Source organism: Arachis hypogaea, chromosome 5 (genome assembly GCF_003086295.3).
Source record: "Arachis hypogaea cultivar Tifrunner chromosome 5, arahy.Tifrunner.gnm2.J5K5, whole genome shotgun sequence".
Taxonomy (NCBI): Eukaryota; Viridiplantae; Streptophyta; class Magnoliopsida; order Fabales; family Fabaceae; genus Arachis; species Arachis hypogaea.
The window spans coordinates 35,473,889-35,488,736 of NC_092040.1; the positions used below are offsets into that span (position 1 = coordinate 35,473,889).

The 14,848-nt window shown below is 33.0% G+C and overlaps 2 protein-coding genes across 6 annotated transcripts; one reads left to right on the plus strand and one right to left on the minus strand.

The window, feature by feature from the left end:
* Positions 1 to 2,767: 2,767 nt before the first annotated feature.
* On the plus strand, positions 2,768 to 5,361 carry LOC112801198 (uncharacterized). 2 transcript variants are annotated; one of them, XM_072237093.1, is made up of 7 exons: positions 2,768 to 3,262; positions 3,345 to 3,590; positions 3,775 to 3,879; positions 4,244 to 4,413; positions 4,522 to 4,621; positions 4,860 to 4,956; positions 5,177 to 5,361. In XM_072237093.1, exons 1-7 carry the CDS (start codon positions 2,993 to 2,995, stop codon positions 5,266 to 5,268), a joined length of 1,080 nt encoding a protein of 359 aa, XP_072093194.1. In that variant the 5' UTR covers positions 2,768 to 2,992; the 3' UTR covers positions 5,269 to 5,361. The 2 variants fall into 2 exon arrangements, with proteins under 2 accessions (XP_072093194.1, XP_025699580.1); XM_025843795.3 differs by having other exon boundaries at positions 4,860 to 5,268.
* A 1,204-nt stretch (positions 5,362 to 6,565) lies between these two features.
* On the minus strand, positions 6,566 to 10,985 carry LOC112801199 (DNA polymerase kappa). 4 transcript variants are annotated; one of them, XM_025843799.3, is made up of 14 exons: positions 10,756 to 10,985; positions 10,374 to 10,546; positions 10,082 to 10,255; positions 9,878 to 10,001; positions 9,687 to 9,787; positions 9,512 to 9,598; positions 9,294 to 9,389; positions 9,021 to 9,072; positions 8,606 to 8,710; positions 8,232 to 8,323; positions 7,807 to 7,918; positions 7,382 to 7,641; positions 6,945 to 7,264; positions 6,566 to 6,872 (listed from the first exon to the last, which is right to left on the minus strand). In XM_025843799.3, exons 1-14 carry the CDS (start codon positions 10,844 to 10,846, stop codon positions 6,743 to 6,745), a joined length of 1,917 nt encoding a protein of 638 aa, XP_025699584.1. In that variant the 5' UTR covers positions 10,847 to 10,985; the 3' UTR covers positions 6,566 to 6,742. The 4 variants fall into 4 exon arrangements, with proteins under 4 accessions (XP_025699584.1, XP_025699583.1, XP_025699582.1 ...); XM_025843798.3 differs by having other exon boundaries at positions 8,606 to 8,734; XM_025843797.3 differs by having other exon boundaries at positions 9,021 to 9,141.
* Between the last annotated feature and the right edge of the window lie 3,863 nt (positions 10,986 to 14,848).

Here is a 14,848-nt window from a genome sequence, read left to right on the forward strand (position 1 = left end):
GACCACGTGCATCTCACATCGGTCAAAAGTGTGACAAAATAGTATAACATTATAAGCGGACAGGGAATTAAATAATTTAACTTGAAATAGACAAGTCCGAGAACATTACCTCGAGGCCAAGGGCCAGCTGAATGTATCATACCTAGCAGGCCTAAACCCAGGAAAACACCAAAAGATCTAAGACTGAAGTAATTGTAACGGGCCAGCTAACTTCACCACATGTCTGTTGGCCACTCGGCACATGCACCGGTACAACTATGCTAGTGCTGCCGATCCCCAACTGTAGCCACCCATCTCCTCAAGCCTAGCCACGTAGGGTAGCCATCTAATGTGAATATGGTTGCCAGACTTGTCGACAAACAGCTGAGTGCCCAACAACATCATGATATAGGCACGAGCAAAGCGCCTCACTGTCTCCTCATCGGCTCCCGCGGGGCACTTTCCAAAGGTCTCCTGGAACCAGGTGCAGTTCCCTGCGAATTCTGAATTTGGTTCACAGGAGGTAACACACCAAGCAACTCCTGGAACCACACCCAAGCTGGACGGCCACCCTGGATGTATATCTGGAAATCTGTCAGGCAACCACTGATATAACGTCCATCGACTGGCAACCCCAACTGGTACGCCACGTCTTGTAGTGTGATCGTGCACTCTCCGAATGGCATGTAAAATGTGTGCGTCTCAGGATGCCACCGCTCGACGAAGGCACTGACAAGGGGCTCATCCAATCGGAAACCATCTATCGTTCAGTCTCGCAAGATGGTATAATCCGTCCATCTGCAAGTACGGAACGTACCTCTCATCTAGTCACATGCCCTGCTGCCGCCGCATGCTCGAGATGCATCGCTGGGGCTACGCATAAGATGGACCGCATAATTAGAACCACTTACAAAACCGCTAATAGAAACCACTAACAACATAAACCACATATGGAAACCACTAACAAAAACAACATGCAAAACCAATATCATAAACCACTAGCAAAACCGCATGCATAAACCGCTAACATAAACCACTAACATAAACCCCATGCAAAACCACTTAGGAAGACCACATGCAAAACCAATAAGATAAACCGCATGCAAAACCACTGAATAAACCACTTCCAATACCACTAACATAAACCGCTAACATAAACCACTAATAAAACCGCATACAAAACCACTAAGATAAATCACTTGCAATACCACTAACATAAATCGCTAACAAAACCGCATGCAAAAGCACTAAATAAACCACTTTCAATACCACTAACATAAACCACTAACATAAGTCGCCAAGATAAATAAGGTGTAAAACCACTAAAATAAACCGCTTGCAATACCACTAACAATAACCGCTAACATAAACCACTAACAAAACCGCATGCAAAACCACTAAATTAAACCACTCGCAATACCACGCTCCTAAACCACTAGCATAAACCACCAACAAAACCACAAGCAAAACAACTAAATTGAGCCGCATGCAAAACCACTAGAATAAACCACATACAAAACAACTAAAATAAACTACTAGCAAAAAAATTTTCTATCTACTAACCTCGTCATTGATGACCCCCGGCTATATGAGCAACTCCATCCAAACGATATAGTCTTTCCGGATCGTCCCCCATCGGCTAAGTATTCTGCTCGAGTCTTTGTCGGAGCGAATCTGGGTCGTTTTCTCTGAGATTTGGTGGGGTATGAGAATGGAGAAGTAGTTCGAATGAGGTGGGTTCGAACTCCTTTTATAGCTGAATCCAGTGTAATTCGAAACAGCCTCATTCAAATTACTACTAGGGGCAAAATTTGAGTAATTCGAATCAACCTGATTCGAACTACTTAGGGTTTCGTGCAAATGGTTAAAGTGTAATTCGAATCAACTTTATTCGAATTAGTGAGTGTGTGCGTGTGTGTATTTCGAATCTAGGTGATTCGAATTACATATGATTTGAGTTCGAATTTACTTTATTCGAACTACATAGAGACGTAATTTGATTGATTCATGAACCAATTTTTGGTTTGGCCGATTTGTGTAATATTCTGCTCCCATTGGTTTACTTATGTGATTTGCCCATAAAATTATTTTTGTTTTTCTATAAAATTTTTTTAAAAAATCATTCAAAAAATATCTTTTATTAAAAGTTTACCTTAATTACCTAAACAAACTCATTCTTATCTGAATCTGCTTCCATAAAATTTGTTATTAGGTAGCATTTACCTTCATAGTTCTATTCTACTGATTTTTTGTTCTCTTTTAAAATAGAATTTATTATTTGAATTTTTTTAAAAATAAAAGACTAATTGATCATTTTATTTTATTATAAACTTGTTTATTTAATAATTTAAAATATTTTAGATTAGATTATGCACTTATTTAAGTGTCATGAAGTTATAAAAAAATAATTTTTTTAGTACATTTGATAAATTTTTATTAATAAAAATAAAATTATTGGACAAATAATTTTATTTTAGAAATCATATTTTTATATTTTTTAAAATATATTTTTTATTTAAAAATTTACATAATACATAAATAAATATTTTTATATTATTATACTAAAAAACAATTGATAAATAAAAAATATTTTTGTTAAAATATCCAAATATTAAATTATTTTTTATTTTTTTAAGATTTAAAATAAAAATCAGTAAAAAAATATTTTTTTTTAGGCATCCAAACAAACCGCACTGTCAATCTTTTTTTGTCAGGATCTGGGCAAACAACCCGGCCCAGATCTAAGGAACCTAAGCTCCATACCCAAATCCGACCCGGATTTCAAAACTGTCGAGACTCGAGAGTTGCCTCTCTAGGTTGCGACTATGAGTGTGCGACCTTCATCCACCTTGAGTAACGCTGCCGTCGCTCCCTTCGTCCACGCCGCCGTCACCCGCATCGTCGCCTACGCCTGCAACGTTGCTGTCGTGGCCTGCCCGTCACTGTCAATCTTTTGAGTGGAAACAAAGCAAAATATTGGGCCTCTGGTTTGAGGAGGCGAGGAAAGAGCAGAATGGGAATTCGGTCGGTGTTCGATGCGGGTGAGATGCGAAGAGAATTGGAGAAATGCGGTGTTGATCCTGACAAGTTCCTTCCTCTTGTTTGGAAGCACGTCATCCTCAAATCTAATCACCACTCCGATTGGGACTGGCAGAACCACGCCCCTTCTCTCCCCTCCCCGGCTTACTCTCTTCTCCGCTCCATCCCCCCTCTCTCTTCCTCCCTCCACTCCGTCTTCCACTCCAACGATAACGTCACCTCCAAGCTCCTCATCAAGCTCCATGTAACTAACTCCTCCTCCTCCATCTTAACATAACATCTTACTTTTCTGCTTTGTTTTCTTAAATCAATCATTATTGTATCAGAATGGCGCTTTTGTAGAGGCTGTGATCATGAGGTATGACACTCGTTTGGGCAAATACGCCGGTAAACCCCGTCCCGGTGGTCTACGAGCAACTTTGTGCATATCATCTCAGGTTGGTTGTAAAATGGGTTGCAAGTTCTGTGCAACTGGAACCATGGGATTCAAAAGTAGCTTAACATCTGGAGAAATAGTCGAGCAATTGGTCCACGCCTCTAGGTTTTCACAAATCCGTAATGTTGTCTTCATGGTATACTCTGATTGCCTATTTGTCTATAAAAGCTTGGACTTTTTTGCTGCTTCTTATTGACAGGGCCTAATCTTTTCTAATCACTTGAATTGATGCATGATTGCACACATTATTCTAAGACCTTGTTCATTCTTTTCATATATATGTTCTTAGGGCAATTACTACTTATTTTTGGCTCTGACAGGGAATGGGAGAGCCTCTAAACAACTATTCTGCTGTGGTAGAATCCATTCGTGTCATGACTGGATTGCCGTTTCAATTGTCATTGAAAAGGATTACTGTCTCAACGGTATTGCATTGTTTACTCCTATTATTTTCCTGACCTAAACTACCTTTCAGAAACTCTGTTTTATTCATGTAGGGATTACTTACATGCAAATTCTATGGAATGGACTGAACAATTAGTACTATCAACTTCGTTTGAGAGTAGTAGTGGAAAGCCCTGTGATGGCATTTCTTCATTAATAAGCATATCGGTTAATGTTAGAGTAAAATCTGAGAATTACGTAAACCAATTATGTTTGTAGTCGGAGTCTGGACATGCCTTGATTTATATGTTCTGTTCTTGTTATAAGTCATTTCTTCGTTAAAGAATAAATAAAATAAATCTTGAATTGTAGAATTTATGAAGGGTATGTTTGCATGTTTAATAGGTTGGCATCATTCATGCTATCAACAAACTTCATAATGATCTGCCTGGTTTGAACTTGGCAGTCTCACTGCACGCACCAGCACAAGACATCAGATGCCAGATCATGCCTGCTGCTCGTGCTTTTCCTTTGCAAAAGCTGATGGCTTCACTGCAAGAATATCAAAGAAACAGGTAATCACACTTATTCGTGTGATTTCTTTTTATCTAGTCTGTATTTTTGGCCCTTCAGGTGTGAACAATTCCAGTGGTTTTGAAACTTCCATGTTTCATCCTTAATAGTCAGCAGAAGATATTGATCGAGTACATAATGCTTGATGGGGTCAATGATGAAGAGCAGCATGCCCACCAATTGGGAAAACTGCTAGAAACATTTCAAGTGGTAAGCACTGAACATCTAAGCTCGTCTATACTATATTTCTGTCGGTGTTTCTCAAGAACTCAGTGACCCTTAATGATTAAAATCAAATAGGGCATCTATTGCATTTTTAATCACGGTACCAAGTTCATATCTTGGTGTATGCTAATTGTTTTGCACCTTGCATCTGTTTTTTATTAAACTTGATCGACATTCCCAGTTATGTAATAAACTTGTGCATATTGTCTCAACTATCTCGCAGGTGGTGAACTTAATACCTTTCAACTCTATTGGTATGTTGAGTCAATTCAAACCAACTACTGAGCAGAAAGTTTCAGCATTTCAGAAAATTCTTAGAGGTACGTACAATATCCGAACAACAATTCGGAAGCAGATGGGTCAGGACATAAGTGGTGCATGTGGACAATTGGTGGTTAATGTACCCGATAAGTCTCTCGGAAATGCCGAACCACTAACAGACATAGAAGATCTTTTCATTTGATATAGCTTAAAAAATTTAATTCTAGTGCTGCATTTTAAATGTCTATTTGTTTATGTATCGTTTCCAATTTTAAGTAGAAGCAAGACGCATGAGTGAAACAACGAAGATGCTTGTAGATGTGGTGAATGAATGTCATAGAAGCAAGGCTCCCCCGATTTTTGTAGATTAATGCGACTTTCACCCAAGTTTCAATGCGTGTGTTAATATGTAAACATTTTCATTCAAGAATTAGGAATTCATTTAGATTCAGTTTTAAATTAAATAATGAATCAAAGTTCACAGACAGACAATTAAGAAGAAAAAGAAGAAATGATGGAAATAGCCAAATAGGAGTTGAAGTGGACAATTCCTCACATCCTACACGCTCTGCTCATTCATTCTCTAATTTCTGTACTCCCGGTAAATACAGCTACGCTGCGCCACTTGCATTTTTCGGCTAATTTTTTTAGATATTAATGAAACTTTGGTGTAACACTAGTTATTGGATTTTATGATGTTTTTCAAAATTTTAGAGTGGGATAATATGTGGGGGCATATTGTTCTGTTTCAAAATTTTAAAAAACACTATAAAATCCAATAATTGAGTGTAATACCAAAGTTTTATCAATATCTGAAAAAATATATGGCATTCTTCCCGTCAACCACATTACATAGGAAATCTTATTTTTCTCCAGGCCAAATTATGACGGGTTAATGGCAAATCAGATGATAATGTGTTACAAAATAAACTATGCATGTTAACAACTAAAAAACTGGATAGCAAAGAAGTAATTTCGATTCTTTTCTTTTCAATTTAATGTTAATACTTGAGAAAAGTGAAAAACAAAATCTTTAAAGTTAGCCATTAGAAAAAAGAATGACTTCTCTTAAGTACAACATCAAGTATTTCATATTAGATGGCTATTTCTAGAAGAAAGGCATTTTCATGTGAAAATGATATTTCAAATTTTTAGATAATTCTGTTAAATATATCAAATTATCTAACAGTTCACTCACATAAAGTAACCACCTTTATATTATTCGATGTGAGACTTTAAACACTTCATAATAATCAAATGCTTTCTTAATATAAAAATTGAATGAGGTTATGCTGGAATTGAGTACGTTTTGCTTGTTTGAGGATGCTCCACTTTACTGTGCTTTTTCCTTAAAAAGAAAGTAATTGGATGAGGATTATTTTTGTTAACGAACTTCCAATGCAGTAGATTAACAAAGAGAAAGGGAAAGAAAAGAAAAACACCCAATGTAAGACAAAAGGTTAAAGACTATCATTCGGACAAATTAGTTCGAGTTGTTTGAATTTTTTTTTTTTTTTGGGTGTTTGCAGAATATACTTTAATTCATGTTCTTCGAATCCTGCATGCATATACAATATAATTTCTTTTCTGCTCTACTGTACCTTACGAAATCGTCCATTCACATTAAAACCGTACTAGTAACTGTAATTGTGAACTTGCAGCGTTCCATGAGGGAAACCATTTTATTCATCAAGGTTTATGCTATTAACTAATTTACAGGTGGAATAAATCAATTTTCGAGGGCGTGGGGTTTTTTTTTTGTTTTTCTGGGCTGGGGCATTAGTGTTACACAATGTACCATAATTACATAATATAGTTTTGTACATAATTAACTAATGTACAAAACTAACTGGGACGGTTTTTATTGCTCTTTAACAAAAAGAAATAATCAATGGGTCTGTAACTGCCTTCTTTCTGAGACAACTTTTGCTTCTTGGATATGCTTTCTCTAGTGATTCTGTTCTTCTGATCCCAGCTGAAAGAAACATAGACTAGTCAAATTAAAAGGCACAGAAAACATGGCACGTGTACAAATCCATGATTTTACCTTCGACTTGAAACAGATGTTCTTTGGTGAATCCGAGATTCTTCCTTTTGAAGCTTTTCGGCAAGATGAAAATCAGAGTGCTCTAATCTTTCCTCAACAAAACTAGGAGGCAGTTCTATTCCACAAAGTGAACATTTGTAGTCATTCAACCACAACATTGTCTTATCCTCGCAAGAACTAAGTCGCTCATCGTCCAGGAGATTAGACAAATTTAGTGTACTAGTGTCTTCAAACTGTCCCTGAATTGGAAAAGTTGATTCCACCGCTTCTTTAACTTGGCCATAGTTAGAACATGAAGCATTGTTGCCAGATGTTTGTATCTAATAAATATATCAGAGAGCATAAATAACAGTCATGTATACAATCACCCATATTTGATCAATGGATTTCTAAAATTGACACATATTTCAGCTATGCAGATTGTTGTATAAGTATACCTCCTCTGAACTCCAGCCAGTGCCACTTTGGCAGTTTACATCAGATGAATGATTCCCATCAGCAGAATCTCTGCTTGTTTGGCAACTGCCAATGGAAACATTAGTCTCTGTATGGCTGACAAAATCATGATCTGCAACATCTGGCAAAAAATGGTTCCTATCGGCATCTACAGAAGCAATGAAGTCGGTGATAGTCTTTTGTTTAGGATTAGATGTTGAGCCACCATACTTGTCTCCATCAAAATGTGACATCCTAAGGCCTAGGATGAGAAGAAAAAAGTTATACACTGACACAGACAAGCCACAAATGCAAACTTTCTCGTAGTCTACATCTCTAAAGTTTAAACTGTTAGTGCTCTTTCATCTCGGCCTTGAGCACCATCCTTAATATTGTCAATAATAATGAACCTAGCAGAAACACACACCTATCAATCTTACTGAAAGAGGAAGTTCTGCTTTTAGAAGCTCCGAAGCATGCTTCAAGATATCCTCCCTCGAGCTTATGTACTTTCGTAAAGTCATGGCTCTAGTCCGAACCTGTTGATTGGGCATTTATTACCACTTGCAACAAGAGTATAGTATGATGCCATGATGGTAAAACACAGTGAAAATAACAAAAAAGGGAATCGAAATTAAGATATAGAAAATTTAACAAACCATAATAACCCAGTGCCTAGTTCTCTAAAAATAAAAATTAACAAATAATGAGCATGGCTTTTCAAGAAGTGAAGTTATTTTCTCCTTTTTCAATAAAGCCTTGTCGACAGAGGATAAAAACAAAGCTATAAAATTGTTCTTGAACAACATTAGGAACAAATGCAAAAGAAAATAGTCAAGACATCAATAGTACCTCGAAGGAAGAAGTTTTCAGTTTAAGAGTCAACGTTCGCCCACAGAGACCCTCTTTTTGCATGTCTGTGGACAGTATTTCAGCAAGCTCCGCTGCAAACACAAGCTTTGCATAACTCAATAGCTGATATGTTGTTAGGCTAACATAATTTGGGTCTTATGTATTTCAGAAATTCAGCATTGTCATAGTCATTAGCTAAACCGTTTTGCAAAACAATGCATATATAATGAAATTAACACTGCAACTTAAACCAACTGAATACTGAATGGCAGATGTTAAGTTTCTCCAAATTCCAACTAATTTACTAGAATTTTTTTATGAAAATATTGAAAACTAGAAATTTAAGAAAGTTCCGGAACAGATATGTTAGGTACCTAATTTTTTATACAACAGAACTTCATCTTCAGTGGCAGAAAATGTTCTTTCGTTACTAATGCTCTTCCGAAATCTGACTTCAGGAGAATCTGTCTTCCCAAGACCTAAACCCACAGAGAAAAAGAAATCTTCCAGAAAATTCACAAAAAAGTCACATGTTAATAAAGGATTCACATAATTAATTTAAAATTAAACATTATTACAGTTGGAAAACTTTAGACTGAAGGCTAAGTTTATTAACTTTTGTAAGTTGTAGACAATAGAAGCAAGCATATTTGAAATAGATGTCAGTGATTCAGGTGGAAAATTGCACAAACTCCAGTCTAACTGCCATGCAAAAGTAGAAATCCCTATAAATATAGCATGCATACAGTAACTATTACAAAAACAGCTAAAGCCACCCAGGTATCTAACCTGCTGTTGACTGAGAGAAAAGAGCACAGAGGTAGCTAGCCTTCTCCAGCATCTGTTCACACGTGTTAATTCCAAATACAGCCTTCAGAATATGTTCAGTGACCTTACCAATGCCCCCAATCTATCAACAGTATTCATTCATTATTAATCAGAAAATCCTAATTTCCAAATACACATGCATATAAAACAATCGTGCTCACAACAAGACACATCACAAGTAATTTGAAATGGAAATTTTAATAATTAATGAAATCAGCAGACAAAATTTTGAACCTTTCTGATAGGAAGGGAGGATATGAAGGTCATAACAGCCATACGATCATTTGGTAAGACATACTGTCCATTTGGCTTGTTAATATCTGAGCAAACCTGCATGTGGGTTAAATCCTCAGATCAGAGTCACTCCATGTCTACTACTTTACTTTTCGATAAAACAAAAGGGGAACTAATTCTGATGCTCTAGTTCACAATATTAAAACAAGATGAGGAACCTTGGCAAGTAGGCGATTTGGTGCCACTCCTGCACTACATGTGAGACCGGTCTCTTCATAAACACTAGTGCGGAGTTCTTCCGCAATCTAGACTTCAAATTTAGAGAAGTTAGAGGGTTAACACATCTAGAGGAGAGGCCTTTGAGTACTAATTTAATTCAATGTCTCAACTTACTTCTTCACTTTTGATGTTCCTTCTTTTGCATACTTCAGTTATATCAAGGTATGCTTCATCAAGGCTAGCAGCCATAAAATTGGGATCATACCTCCGAAAAACTAACAATAACAAGTGAAGATTAAGCTAATAGAATTTATCTTAAGAAAATACACAGAAATCTACTATTAATCATTACAAAATAAAAATACCTGTTCTGGTCAAATCACTGTAATGGGTATACTTCTTGAAATCTGTGGGGACAAATATTAATTCTGGACAAAGTTTACGTGCAATGAACCCAGGCATAGCAGCACGAACCCCAAATTTCCTAGCCTATATGAAATCCAAATCAGCATCGGAATCATTCAGACTCTAGAATTCTCAACATCAAGTGTAATATTGACACAACAAACCTCATAATTGGCAGTGGATATCATAGACATGCTACCAACAGCCATTGGCTTGCCCTTTAATGTAGGGTTACTTAAAGTCTCAACCGCTGCATAGAAAGCATCCATATCTACATGTAACCAAATCCTTGAAAGATCCCGCAAAGCTTCTAGCTCAAGTATTCTTCGGTCAGCTACCTGTCATTGCAGAAAAAACTTCAAATGAGTGCATATGATTTTGAAACCCCTTTGATTATCAGAAAGAAAATCCAAACCAGTGAGAAACATAATACACATGGTTGATGATTATATAAACCTTCTGAAAATGGGATAGGTCTGCTTGGGTAAGCTTATCACATTGAGTTCGGAGTTTGTCGATCTTCTGGGTAATAAAAGCGTCCTTGCGTTCCTCGTTCTGAAAATACTTAGATCCTTTGCTCATTTCATACACTGTCCTTTGTACTTTCTCCTTGTCCACACCATCCATTCCTGAACAAAAGAATTCAGTATGTATACAACAAATATCATAGGGTCAAGGATAGTATCAAGTATCAACCATCATGTAAATTGAGTTATTACTTTGTCACTTTGCAAAGGAAACAGCGAATTTGCATTGAATTACCTTTTTCAAGAATAAACACCAAACAAGAAATGAAAATTAATAATAATTATAAAAAAGAGTTGGGGCATATAGAGACCTGCTTTGGCAGTTGTATAAACAGTGTGGTAGGATTGCCATGGACGAGCACCGTCGTCGTTGGTTTCGGTTCCCTCCGTCGCCGTCGCCATCGTCACCCACACACACACACACTCACAAACAGAGACACTTTGAATGGTTCCAATTTTGGAGGCAGATTCGAGACCGCCAACCCACACGGCCACACACACTCTTTTCCTGTTTATTATTTTACATTTTTTGTTTTCAATTTTCATATTTGGGCCGCCCGTTTATCCGTCTCAAAATAACCAAAAAGTAAAAAACACCAGCAAATTTCTACGCAACAACAAAATGCTTGTTGTTTAGGTCCAAAAACAATAAATAATAAAAAAAATTAATTTTATTTAGTTTTATACGATACATCTAATCACCTCATTTTAAAAAACAAATATAAGTAAATTATTGCCTAAAATAATTTCTGTCAAAAAAATGAAAAATAGACTTACATAAAAAACGAAGTTAAACATAGAGTCACTTTACTCTTGTAAAAGTTATTTTTTATTTTAGATCATACGAGATAGTGTAGTTATATATGAGGGATTTGGATCCTCTAAAGTTTAAATTTTACTTCAAAGAATAAAGTATGATCTCTCACCATTTATTTTATAAATGGAACCAAGAATAAATATGAAAGAGAAACTATTTAAATATAGAAGATCATATTTTACTCTTTAAAATAAAATTCAAATTTTAGAAAATTCAAATTTATATAGTTATGTATGAAAGGAAGAGAGTGACTAGTAAAGTTCTATTCCAAGAAAGTGAGAAACTGTGGAATTGTTCAAAAACTATTATGAAGGTATTGAGAGGTGAATTTAATTATTAATTTAGAGTTGACAGCCTATGGATTGCTGGTCATAGTTTGGATAATTTTTCGGAAGTCCCAATACCTCTTTAGGTGCTTGTGAATTGTGATACATATTGAGAAAGACCATATAGACATCCAAGTTAATGAGATAGAATAGAGATTTTATATTTTTGAAAAATTTTATTAATAGAACACATGCAAAAAAATTCTAGAAGAGTTTTAAAAATTTGACTGTGCTCATATATGAAGAAACAGATTTTTTTTTCTGTTATAAAAAAAATACTTTTAAATAAAAATTATTCTAATTTTATATTCAAAAATCCATTTTTTCTAGCATCAAGAATAAGTTTGTTGTTGTTCCTCTCAGTAAATTTTGTCATTTTCACAAGTTCATCACTTTTCTTGACAAATTTTGTGTTATATGTTTTTGGAGAACTTCAAGTAAGTTGTCCAAATATAAAAATCTATGATCCCATTTCTGTGTGTCTGCTTTTTACATTTTCATTTTTTTACTCTTCTTCATTTTTATCCTCTCTATTCTTGTAAGACTTTTTGTTTTTTGGTGTTTTTTAATTTTCTTTTTATCTTTTCAATTCGTAATTTCAGATAATTATGTTCTTATGTTCCTTTTATTCAGTTTAATTTATTATTGTATTAATTTATGATTTAACATATTTATTTAGTTAAATTAAATTTTTTGTTAGTTTTAAATTTTTAGTTTGTTTGATAATTATTTAGTTTGATAATTAGATGATATAGTTAGTTTATATTACTATCTATTGTTAATTTAGATCATGTCAAACAATTATGTGATTATGGTAGGAGATTAACTGTAGTAGATTTTTTATTTTTATTTCGTGTGTTGTTGACTAATGACATGCAATATCAAATTTTTTAATGCTGTTAGATTTTCGATTTTAGGTGGCATATATATAAATACTTGTTGAGCATAACTAAACACGATAGATTCATTTTTATCATATACTATTTCACCATTATAATAAATGGATAATAATGAAACTCCAGACATTGTATAGAGTAAGCAGAAGATCAAAGTAAAGGGAGAATAATGAGTTAGTGTGTGTTTAGATTACAGTTTACAAACAGGAATTTGCATAGAACTGATTTTGCAAACTTGATTTTGATGAAAAGCAAGTTTGTGTTAATGTGATTTATATTTGGTAATCTTTATATCAAAATGGATTATAATAAAAGAAATGTTATTTGGATTATACTACTCAAAATCACTTTTAGATAAAAAATTACTAAAAGAGACATCAATTTAAATAATTTTTTATACTATCCTATCATTTTATTTTAGATATTTAAATAGATCTTATTAATTAATTTTATAATAAAATTAATATTTACTTACTAAATTAAAATAACATATAAAAATTGACAAAATATATTTTAATACATAAAAACACTAATAAATATTAAATTAAAAGATAAAATACTAGTAAAATACATAAAAAATAATATCTTATACAAAATTAGTACATATAAAAAAATAATATAAAAAATCTTTATCATATAAATAAAATAAATATAATAAAAAATAAAAATATGAAAGAGAGTACTATAAATCTGATAATGTCAAACAAAAATGAATAATTTTTTCACCTAATTTCTTAGAAGAAAATGAAGGATAGAGTTGGTAAAAAAGGAATAATTTTTTCACCTAATTTCTTAACGGTAATCAGCCTTCCTAACGTGAACGCAGAAACTTCAATTTTTAACTTCACGTAAACGTAAGTTTAGAGGTGAAAGTACTTCTGAATTTAAAAGTTCTAAAAATTTCAAGACACTCAAACAGTAATGATTTTGGCTTTCAACCGCTTTTGTTGGAATTTGATTGAGGAGGCAATTTGGCGGCGAACTTCACATATAACATAAAGGTCGTTGAGTGGAGCAGCGAACCTTGTGAAAACGACAAAATTCGTCGAGGAGAGTAACGCAAAAAAAAATATAAATTTCAGAATATAAAGTTAGAATAATTTATATTTGAAAATAAAGATTTTTTTATTTTATAATAAAAAAATTCATAAAAAAATACATCAATTATTAATTAAGAGACAAAGTTCATTGGGATAAGTTAAAACAACAAAAAGTTTAAGAGTACTTTTTTAAGTTCATTAGGAAGCACAAATTTAGTATTAATTTTTAAAATGATTTAATCTATATTTTAGTTTAATTTATTGTTAAAATTTGTCAAAAAATTGATTTGATTTGGATTTGTTTACCTATATTTTTAGGAGTTTAAAATTTAAATCAAATTCAATCTAATCTAATAAGATCAAATTAAATTTAAATTTATTATCAGATTTTTAAAAATTTAAATTAAAATGAAATCTGGTCATAAAATTAAATATGATCTAAATTAGTAAAATTAATTTTAGATTGGACTTTATTTTAGTAGGTTTAAAGTTTTTTTTATTCAATCTAATAAGGAATTATAAATGAATTTATTTTTAAATAAATAAAAAAATTATATTTACTCTTTTAATCAGTTTTTATTTTTTATTTTTACCGTTTTGAATATTCTAAAATCATTGTATGGACAAGTGAGATTGAGTGAGTCTCTCTCTTGTTGCATTAAAAAATTAGGTAAAAGGTTGAGTGAGTTATTTCGATTCAATTTTTAAACTATAGTGCAGACAAGTAAGGTTGAGAAATTCCTTTCTTATTGCATCAAGAAATTAGATAAAAAATTGAGTGATTTTCTTTGTTTTCAATTTCAACCTATCTTCTTATTTTTATTTTTTATTTTTAATTTTATTTTATTTTTTTCTATTTCATTCTTATCTTTTTATTTATCATTAATTTTTTTATCATGTGACATCAGATTTCAAATATTAAACTAATTTTATCAATTTATATTTGTTCTTATTGTATACAAAATAAAAAGAGTTCTAATGTCTCTCGCGTCTTTTTTTATGTTCTTGTCATTCCTATATTTTTTGTTTGTATTTTATTATTATTTTATTGTTCTTGTTGATTTCATAATTTAAAAAAAATTAAAAAAACATACAGTAAAAAAAAGGAAGAAAACACAAAAAAAAACTGAGAAAGTGTATTTTTATATTTATTCTTTTTATATACTATTTTTTTAACTACAAAATTTGAGAATGAATCTTTTTTGGAGAGTTGGAAAACGATACGTGCTTTAAATATTCGTGATATGAAAATTTCAAATATTATTTAGTAGTTATTAGTTTATATTTTAAATATTAGAATGTTCAATTTAATTTTATGTATTTTA

Coding starts and splice junctions, on each gene's coding strand:
- LOC112801198 (XM_025843795.3), top strand. CDS start 2,993: ATGGGAATTCGGTCGGTGTTCGATGCGGGTGAGATGCGAAGAGAATTG. Junction 3,263..3,344: donor AGCTCCTCATCAAGCTCCAT/GTAACTAACTCC, acceptor TTATTGTATCAG/AATGGCGCTTTTGTAGAGGC. Junction 3,591..3,774: donor TCCGTAATGTTGTCTTCATG/GTATACTCTGAT, acceptor TGGCTCTGACAG/GGAATGGGAGAGCCTCTAAA.
- LOC112801199 (XM_025843796.3), bottom strand. CDS start 10,846: ATGGCGACGGCGACGGAGGGAACCGAAACCAACGACGACGGTGCTCGT. Junction 10,256..10,373: donor ACCTATCCCATTTTCAGAAG/GTTTATATAATC, acceptor CTGCAATGACAG/GTAGCTGACCGAAGAATACT. Junction 8,324..8,605: donor TCTGTTGTATAAAAAATTAG/GTACCTAACATA, acceptor TTGTGTTTGCAG/CGGAGCTTGCTGAAATACTG.